At 34.3% G+C, this 10,231-nt stretch overlaps 2 protein-coding genes across 2 annotated transcripts; one reads left to right on the forward strand and one right to left on the reverse strand.

The window, feature by feature from the left end:
* Window positions 1–5,597: 5,597 nt before the first annotated feature.
* On the reverse strand, window positions 5,598–6,245 carry LOC143621904 (E3 ubiquitin-protein ligase CIP8-like). Its single transcript, XM_077093187.1, has one exon. It carries the CDS (start codon window positions 6,243–6,245, stop codon window positions 5,598–5,600), a length of 648 nt encoding a protein of 215 aa, XP_076949302.1.
* Window positions 6,246–8,958: 2,713 nt separating this feature from the next.
* On the forward strand, window positions 8,959–9,537 carry LOC143621905 (uncharacterized). Its single transcript, XM_077093188.1, has one exon. The coding sequence runs from the start codon at window positions 8,959–8,961 to the stop codon at window positions 9,535–9,537; it is 579 nt and encodes a 192-aa protein (XP_076949303.1).
* Window positions 9,538–10,231: the final 694 nt, after the last annotated feature.

Consider the following 10,231-nt stretch of genomic DNA (forward strand, 5'->3'; position numbering starts at 1 on the left):
CTTTGTCATATTTAATTTCTTAAAAATATAATATTTTGTAATGGGACTTTGAATTATAAATGAATATGTAAAAAATAAAGATGAATGAACAAATGTGAACAAACGTAAACAGACGTTCCTGAACATGAATGAACGAGACGTGTTTCTGTTCGTTCGTTTAACTAAATGAGCAACAAAAAGTTGTTTACGGTTGTTTGTTATTAAGTAAATAAACTTCCAGCCGAATGGTTCACTAAATTCGTTTACAGGCCTAATTTTAGACAAGTTTAGAGAATTTAATATACAAAAAGTTAGTTTAGTGACCTTTTCATGATAAATAAAAGAGTATATTAGGACCTAATATTATTGCTACCTTCATTTAAGTGTTTTTATTATGCAGATTAAATTTAGTGAATTTATGGCAAGACATATTGGAGAAAAAGAAGGTATAATATTGGAAGCTGAAACCAGGGATTTCTTAGGATCTCACAAAGGCTTTTGGTTTTACACAATTGGTCAACGTCAAGGTTTGAAACTTGCGGGCGGGCCATGGTAATATCTAACCTTTCACCAGTACACATACTTATTAGTTATTGTAGTTATAAATTTGTAGGCTTACAAATTTATTTTTATATTGATCTTGATTATTATAGTTAAGACTTTTAATTATTTATACATTTTTCAATTGGATTACAAACTCTTAACATGTTTTTGAAACAAATGTTTGATTAAAATACAAAATTTGATACCTTCATGAAGTACGGTCAAACAAAAATAATTAAATGCGTATATTGCTGCTTATCTCATTTTCTTCCGGTCTAATATTGTTTTATAAAATTTCAGTTTTGGCATCGTAAACTATATTACTATACCAAATACAAATTTTACTATGTCAAATGTCGGTAATAGAACGAGCCGCTACTAACCGAATCATAGCCGTGTCTCCGCCGCAACGCGCGGGCACTCTTACTAGTATGTATTAAAAAGCATATTAGTTTCTCCTCACAATTTGTTTAATTACTTGAAGGGGTATGCCGTTATATACCAGCAACAATATTTCTAATGCTGGAGAATAAGATGAAGACACGGTAGTATTTTTGGATTTGTTTTCCTGGATATCTTCCCGAATCACAAAATCGTTTTCATATTAAAATATTCACGTAATACAAAATCAATGATCGGATCAAGGCCGTCTCGTGGGTAAGCTAAATGAGGCAATGGCTTTAGGCCTCCATTTTTATTGGGCCTCCATCTTAAAATAGGATTTTAGGTGTTATGAGATTTTGAAAGTAAGTTCTTTTAGAATTAATAATTTATTGAAGGACCACAAACAAGAAGTAGTGGCGGATGCATTTAATATGTAGGGGTAGCATCCACTACCCCTCAATTTTTCGTCGGCAGTGTAATTTTTTTTTCCTTTTGGGTCGTTTTCGTATGTCAAAGCAATTTAAAAACAAATCTTTTTTTTTCTTTTGTATGATCTTAAATAAAACCCAATTTAACAGTTCAAATTAAATAAAACCCAAACAAATTTGTAGCTCAAAGCAAATAAAAACAAATCTTTTTTTTCTTTTGTATGAACGATAAACATTAAACAGAAATAGACTCTGGCATAAACAAGCTCAATAGAATATCATATTTTAAAAGTTCAAATTAAATAAAACCCAAACAAAGTTTATAGCCCAAAGTAAATAGAAATCGTTAATTTTTTTTCCTTTTGCTTGAATGAGAAACATCAAACATAAACAAACATAATCATCATTTTGAGGTTGAAAATTTTAAAACAGTTTTAGATATGCAAATTCAAGACTTGGAAATAGATTTAGTGAGGCCTTAACTAGTTTGTTATAAAAATATGTTTGGTTTAAATCTTGAGATTCGTTTTCCAAGATTGACACATCTAAGATAGTGACATTTTAAAAAATGTATCCGAATGATTTTAGTAATGAAAAAATATGGTGTATTTCGGGTGATCATATGACCTTTTATTACACTTTAAAGGAAGATGATACATTTTCAAATTTGGGTGAATGTGTGACCTTGCTCGTGTAATGATGGAAACCGGAAAGCATGTCACGTTTTCTTTTGTTTATCAAATATTGAAGCTAGCGTTGGTTTTACCAGTTGCAACCGCAACCGTTGAAATATGTTTTTCTAAAATGAAACTTATCAATATAGGTTTGCATAAGCGAATGGGTGATAAGTATTTGAACAATGTTTTAATTTAGGCAGCGAAAGAGAAACGTTCAATAAAGTAAAAGAACATGGTGTAATGACTCAATTTCAAGCTTTAAAAAACCGTATAGGAGAAATTTGCACCTCATATGTCATGCTCTATTTTTGTTTCGTTTACATTGTATGAAATACGGTAAAAAAAAAAAATTGAACGTTACCCCTAAGATTTATGTCTAGATCCGCCACTAGCAGGAAAGATTGCTTCATGTCCATTATCACTGCATATTATCCATATTCTATAATTCTTGTATACTTTCTAGCGCTATACGTATAAAAAATAATAAAAGAAAAATGCCTCAACATTTTAGTTAGTTTTAGGCCTCCGAGAACGTTGAGTCGGCCCTGGATCGGATAAAACAAATATTTCCTCAAAGAACAAGATTCTTTAGTGTAAAATTCAGATGATCGATCCAACAATTTAATAGTTGTGAATATTTAAAAAATATATAAATCTAGCTAAAGTATATTTTGAAGCACATGCAATGCACAAACCCGTATTATGCTGATGATAAAACACTTTACGGTTTACAGGTGACTCTCCACCACAATTATTCCCATGGAGAATCAAATCAGAGTCACTACCCTTCAAAAGAATGTATTATGATCATTGAATATTAAGCTTTCGGTGCCTATTCCTCAAATCAATCCGGAGATAGGAATTTTTATTCTCTCACTTTTCCTGTTAATATAATATATATTTGGAGTGCTGGCAATCGACTTGGATTGGAGTACTGTTTCTGCGGTTAAATTGACGAATATGAAAACAATTCGTTTATTTATTTATATTAATAGGCGTACACACTTAACACTATATATATTGTAAACTTAGCATGCCCTATGTAACCTTGTTTTCTAAACGGGGTTGGCAAATGAAACATGTTGTAAAATATAGATTATGATCATATTGTAACAAATTATATGTGGTTGCAAACAGGGTTGAAAGGTTTTTAACCGGTTGAGATGAAGTTGTAAACTAGTTAAAATGATAGTGAAAGCAATGTATTTCTCTAGACAATATAAGAATCATGTAACTTTCATATTGAAGTATTTCGATTGGTTACTCGACCTTTCAATTGGATGATTCAAAAATGAGACCACGTGTTTTGGTAAAGAGTCTAACCCATGTTTTACTAGTAATGTAAGCAACAATTCCTCATCATGATTTGTAGAAACAACATAAATTTTCATGATTTAGTGTGTCTATTTGGTGGATAAAACAATTGCATGAACCAATGAGTCGAAGTTGTCCCCATACGACCCCGTCAAGGAAGTTGCCGGTAGCCTGCAATGTCAACAAGCAATGCTCGTATAATCAAGTATTAGTTGCATCCTAGGTCGGATGATACAAAGAAAAAACTAGTTTCAAATCCTACATACGACATCGATCAATAAAGTAGTTTTGTCATGTCCAATATTTATCTTCTATAAACATTCGTGAATTTGGTTTGCAACATCTTGTATGTTTTTATCGATCTCGATGAAACGCAGCCAACATATTTGCAATTAATAATCTTAGTTCATTATTCCCATAACTCTAATTGATTAAAGATAGTTTAGAATAAATTAGTTATTCTTAGATTTAAACATGCTAATATTGAACACAATAATCATTAAAGTAAGTGACAACAACCTTATTTCAAATCAGATAAAGTGATAACATTTACGAAATTACTAAAGTTACATATCATATCTAGTCACTAGCAAAACGAAGCCAAATGGAAGTAGCCTGCTCCTCATGTTATTCTGAGATGGAGGTTTGCAAGTGATTGCACCTCCACTTAGTGTGAATATATATCCTGACCGTGATTGCTAATCACCATGTTCTATTTGGAAATTAGCATTAGTATAACCCTGTATGTTGGACTCCTCTTCTAAACCACCGATTTATATGTTAAGATCAATCAAAAGTTGTTGCAGTCGAATACAATGATCTAACTGCTAGCATAACTTATTTATTACCAAAGGTAAGAATATCATTGCTCCTAAAATGTATGGAAACTATGTTACAGCGTTTAAGTCGCAATAAAATTTTGATTGACTAACTAGAGACCATGCCTCATGAACATAAGATTTGGATACAGCATATGGAAGACCATTGTTGAATTGAATAAACAAAGACTATCAAACTAAAACAGTTGATTTGTTATCAAAGCTAGACAACACTAGAAAGGAACTAGAACAAAGTAATTGCACTATTAAAAATGGGAATACCTCCTAAAACTCAAAAAAAAATATCAAATTACCATAAGCTCAAGAAACATATAGTTAGTAAGTCTGGATCAGTTAAGCTTACGGATAATTTAAGTACTAACACATATGTAATGCAATCTTCTGTTTCTCAATCAATGCATGTTAGATTATTGAAAAATGTTTGGTTAAGCCAAAAAATGGTGGTTCTGAAACTCCTTGAAACATCGATATATAAACAAGACCAAACTTTTTTATGGCCGCCCCCTGTTTTGTGCAAGTAGAGTTTAAAAAGAAAAATATGTGCATAACAACCGAAAATGTTTTATCAGTTAACTTATTCATCAACAAGTTTGTATGTAAATTTACTACTATTATTACTTAAAAGTTGATTCTAAATTTGGTTGGGCTCATGGGCTAACCATGATGGGCCAAATACAGAAAAAACAAATAAATTCAAATGAATGGGTAGAATAATTAACTTAACGAACATAAAAGAACTGATGGGATCGAGTATCGGAAATGTTCTTATGTCCATTCATTTATTCGGTTAAATTAATCAAAAGTTGATATCAAGTGCTTGGGATTCTTATGGGTTAAAAATTGAAGCTTGGGGGTAGAGGTGTTAAAAAAGACCAGCTTAAAACCAGTTAACCGGAAACTGAACCGAACCGGTTCATTTTTCAAACCGGTTTCTACCAAACTAGTTCTCGAACCGAATTAAACCGTCGGTTCGTATATCGGTTTGGGTTCTTTTCCAATAAAACCGGTTTCAAACTGACCTGAATCGGTCAGGATCAGGTTGGGTAGTTCTATGATTAAACCGGTTTGAAATATAAAAAACCAAATCAGTTCGGTTTTATACCCCTCTACTTCGAAAGAGAGGGGGGGGGGGGGGGGGAGATTGTGTAGCTTGATTTCTAAATGGTTAAAATTAACTTTGTATTTGGTGTCTTTTTGGGCTGCTAGCTCCTTGCTAGTGTGTTCCTTTATTTGTATTTATCACTATTAATCTTTGCTGTTTGAAAACTAGTATACATATAGGCGAGATCATTTGACATAAAACATCTCATCTGAAAATAATGGTAACCAAAGTTAAAACTATCAAGCATTAATTTTATTTTACACAAAATCAAAAGAAAACCTTTGTAAATTGTAAAGTAACACCAAAACAAAAGTATCAAGTAAAACACACATCAAACCCTACCACCATCACCAGCCACTGATCTCTGCAACCTCCTTTCTTCATACACCGGATCATCAGTCGCCAACTCAAACCTACAAACCGGACACGTGTTCCTGGAGCTCAACCACGGCGTGATACAAACTCCATGATACAAATGTCCACAAGGCAACCTCTTCACAACCTTCTCTTCATCACTATTATTATAAACTCCATCATTACACACCACACATATATCCGTAACCGTTTCGTTCACCTCAACCGTTTGCAACGACTCGATAACCGCTTTCGACGCCGGCGGTGCTCCGGCGCCGACTCCGTCAGCTAGGCCTTGCAGTATGTCCACGTAATCGTCTGCGTTTACGGTGTAAGTTTCGTCGAATTCGAGGCGTTGTAGACCGAACGTGACGGATTGATCTTCGAGCTGTAGCAGTAGCTCCGCCCAGTCGAGGATCCGGTCACGGCGGCCGGTGGATATGCCGAGGCCGTGGAGGCGTTGACGGAGAACGTGACGCCGATCGCGATTTGGTTGACTGAGAGTCCGATCGTATTCGATTTCGTGATCGTGTTGGGGGAAACGGTTGTGGTGTTCCGGTGAAGAGATTGATCGGAGGAATTGGACGATTTGGTTGCTGAGAGGTGGGATGACGTCATCATTCATTGGAGAGGAACAGAGATGGAGTCGAGAGAGAAGATGCAACCGCTTTTGCCGTCGAGGAGATGACGTCAGGAAGAGGGAGTCTTTATGGTTCACTTATCCATTTGCATCTCTTTTTATTATTTTATTTATATCAAATGTTTGTTTAAAAATATTGTCTCCTCCTCATCGTGCAAAATAGAGATGAGCATTTTTAATACTAGACCGGTACAATATCAGTTTGGTATCGTTGGTACTGGATCTATACCAAGGTTTGAATTTTCGGTACCGGTTTGATACGGGTATTTTTTGAATTTTAAATGAAATACCGGTACCGAACCGAGTATTTCGGTACCAGTACCCTTACCAAATATTTTAAATTTTCGTGATCAGAACTTTCGGGATCAATACCGCTTAGTACAGGTACCATCCCGAGCTCATCCCAAGTGTAAAATCGATGGCACGAATGTGTTTGCTGATGAAAATCAAATTAATTCATCAAATTATATGCGAATTCCATTGATGTGTATTTCATAATGTTCGTGCATGTAGCTAGTAACATTGTTATTTATACATAACGTTTGCACACATTATCACATTTGAAGATGAAGTAAGGGATTTTTTTCATACCTCCAAAAAACTTCTAACTATATAAACTACTGATTTTCTAAAGGTTAGCCTACTAGGAGTGTATGTAAATGTAAGAAGATAAATAAACTAATGAAGAAGTGTCATCTCAACTTAAGAAGTTTATGACGATTTATGAAAATTTATTCTTTTGTATATAAAGATTAACTAGTTTTTTTACCCGTGCTTTGCCGCGGAGGCGTGTACTTGAGAGAAAACAGCCAGCGCTGGACCTCCTTGTGTTGAAAGGTTAAAGACGACGAAAAATAACTCAAGGATAAAGGCATCGAAAACTAATAATTCCTTAAAGCTGTAGACATTCACATATCAAATGACTTTTATATCATATTAAATATCTTGTGAAACTAAAGTTGTAATTTGAAGATGTGAAACAATTTAGCAAACATACGCAAAGTTCAAGATTATAATAAACACAATCTCAATGAAACTATCCATTAGAAAGTTAATATAAAAAAACTAATTTTGCTGCACTCAATAAAGCCGCCACGGCTCACCCGCCACCACCGGTTCCAAACTAGAAGCCAGAAACAATAGATGATCGTTGTCATAGGCTCAGATACATGATCATCATAGCCGTATTCAACCAAACCGACAAAGACCACAACTAATAATCGGCAACCATAACAGCCGTGTCAACACGAATCCAACGACACCAAGGGTTTGTAATCAAAACCCGACAACAGAAGATCGATTATCATCATCACATACATGATCATCATAGCCATAGTCAACCAAAACAACAAAAACATGGACTAACAATTGCTAGCCTGTGAACTATAGACCAAGGTTGTAAAAGTCGCTAGGCAGACCCTAGGCGGTCGACTGGGGAGTTGGGTGTACTCGGAGTACTCGGGGAGTACCCGGACATGGTAAATATAGAGAAAATTAATTTTTGGATATTATATATGTCAAATATCAATATTTTACTAATATTTATAAGAAAAATATGTAAATATCAATATAAATAGAAGAAATACACAATAAATTATTCTAAGAATTTCTATCCATTAATTTAAAAAAATGATGTTTGTTCTTTAATATTATAGAAATAAGAATTACACATTATTTTTTAAGTTAAAATCGGCTCAAGTCCACCGATTAAATGTGATTATGGCTATGGTTGACCATCTTTGATCGATTTTTAGTAATTAGGCGGAGTTAAAGAAACTCTCCTCGGCGACGTACCTTGTAGCGACTACTCGGAGTGTACTCAGCCTTGTAAACCTACTTTTACAACATTGCTATAGACCACAATAGGCAACCACAAACATCTACTGCCACCACGAATCCACCGCTACCAAGGGTTTCAAATCAGAACTCGACAATGATAGACGAAGGCTTCCCTACGGGTGCCAGGTGGCATCTTCATCCATCGCCGCCGATTAGAGTTTCGTAACAAAAACTGGCAACAATAGATTGTTGGTAATTTTAGTGTTATCAACATGATTAGTGATATTGGATTGACTTGTTTATTAGGTTGGTCTTGTTAGCTATTAGCCGAGTTAGGAGATGCAGGAATGCAGGCTCGGTTATCTCTAATAAGATATTCATGTATTGTTGATTTGAGTAATTATTATTATTGGGCCAGACCAGGTTTTATGTTAATTCTTGTAATAGGTTGTTGGGTTACATAGTTGGGCCAAGTATACATAATATTATTGTTGGGCCTTTTATGTTGAACTCATTAGAATATTAGAATTGATGTCATATTCTCGGCTTTGGCTGCTGGTCATATTATCTCAACTTTGTTATCTTATTTTGATTTTAAATTAGATATTACTTTGAGATAGTAACTGCTCACAACCGTTTGCGGGTTTTGTGGAGAGTAGTTTTCAGAAACCATTCATAATGAAAACAATACAAAAAGGAAGATAACCTAATTTTTTCACACACGGTACAAGAGATCTCTTGGAAACAAAATCTGATTCTTGAAAAATACTAAGTTTTATCCGTTCAAACATTTGATTGTATCGATCAAATAGTTTGTTCTGATAGTGTTTACACGACTCTTAGTATAATCCAAGTAATATTTCACATTTGATTCACTATTCAATTCAAGATTTACAACAAAGAACAAACTATTTCAATCATGGCTTCGGGTGAATCTGTTCGTGATATGTCAAGTAAGTTTGCAAAGTTAGAGAAATTTGAAGGACAAGATTTCAGACGTTTGAGGAAGAAGATGCACTTCCTGTTAACAACTTTGAAAGTTGTTTATGTTCTCTCTACACCGTTTCCGGAAGAAGTTGAAAACGAGACAGATGATCAAACAAGGAGAAGACTCAAATGGGAAAACGATGATTACATTTGTAGGGGTCACATACTCAACGGGATGTCGGATGCGCTCTTTGATGTTCACCAAAATGCCGAATCCGCAAAACAACTCTGGGATTCGGTTGAATCGAAATATATGGCGGAGGACACCTCAAGCAAGAAATTCCTGGTTAGTAATTTTAATAATTATAAAATGGTTGATTCCAGGTCCGTTATGGAGCAATACAATGAACTTTTACATATTTTGGGTCAATTCACACAACATGATTTAAAAATGGATGAATCAATTTTTGTTTCAAGCATAATTGATGAACTTCCACCTTTGTGGAAAGATTTTAAACATACATTGAAACATAAAAAGGAAGAAATGACATCGGTTCAATTTGGGAAGTGACATCCGAATTGAGGAAACTATTTGGGCTCAAGAAGTGGATAAAACCAAAGATAAACTACAAGCCTCATCCTCGGTTAATGTTGTTGAACATGATGGGAAAACTGAAAAGTTTAACAATTTTAAGAACAATAAACGAAAGTTTAATTATGATGACAAAAAGTTCAAAAAGAAGACAAATCAATCTTGTTGGAGATGTAGCAATGCGGGTCATTTCAAGAAGGATTGTCGTTTGAAACTTTCCGGTAACAACAAAGGTGCAGATGGAGCAGGTCCAAGTGGGTCCAAGGATCCACCGACACAAACGGGTATGTGTTCTCTTAATTATAACAAAGGTCCATATATGCATGTTTTTGGTGAGAATATTTAAATACATAGAATGTTTAATTGATAGAATTAAATGTTGTGAATATTCAGTGTCATACGACAAAATTGTTTTAATTCAAAATTGAATTAATGAAAGGTTCAATATGTTGGACTTCAATATTAAAGAAACCATCATTGGGTGGTTGTTTTCCAAACCATAGATCTTTAATGATGGCTGTGGCCCAAAGTTAAGTAAGACTATAGACTTTTGACACAAATGGTGTTCAACCAACGAACATGGAAATTAATTCGAAGTCTGATTCAAAGTTTGATTTTGATTATAATTTGAATATTTAGTCGGATTTTAATATTAATTCGGTTGTGAATTATG

This window comes from Bidens hawaiensis, unplaced genomic scaffold, assembly GCF_021521415.1.
Source record: "Bidens hawaiensis isolate Kalapana, Puna unplaced genomic scaffold, B.hawaiensis_p1.1 tig00002977_1, whole genome shotgun sequence".
Classification (NCBI taxonomy): domain Eukaryota; kingdom Viridiplantae; phylum Streptophyta; class Magnoliopsida; order Asterales; family Asteraceae; genus Bidens; species Bidens hawaiensis.

Excerpts from the sequence above, each read along its gene's own strand:
- LOC143621904 (XM_077093187.1), bottom strand. The coding sequence starts at position 6,245 with ATGAATGATGACGTCATCCCACCTCTCAGCAACCAAATCGTCCAATTC.
- LOC143621905 (XM_077093188.1), top strand. The coding sequence starts at position 8,959 with ATGGCTTCGGGTGAATCTGTTCGTGATATGTCAAGTAAGTTTGCAAAG.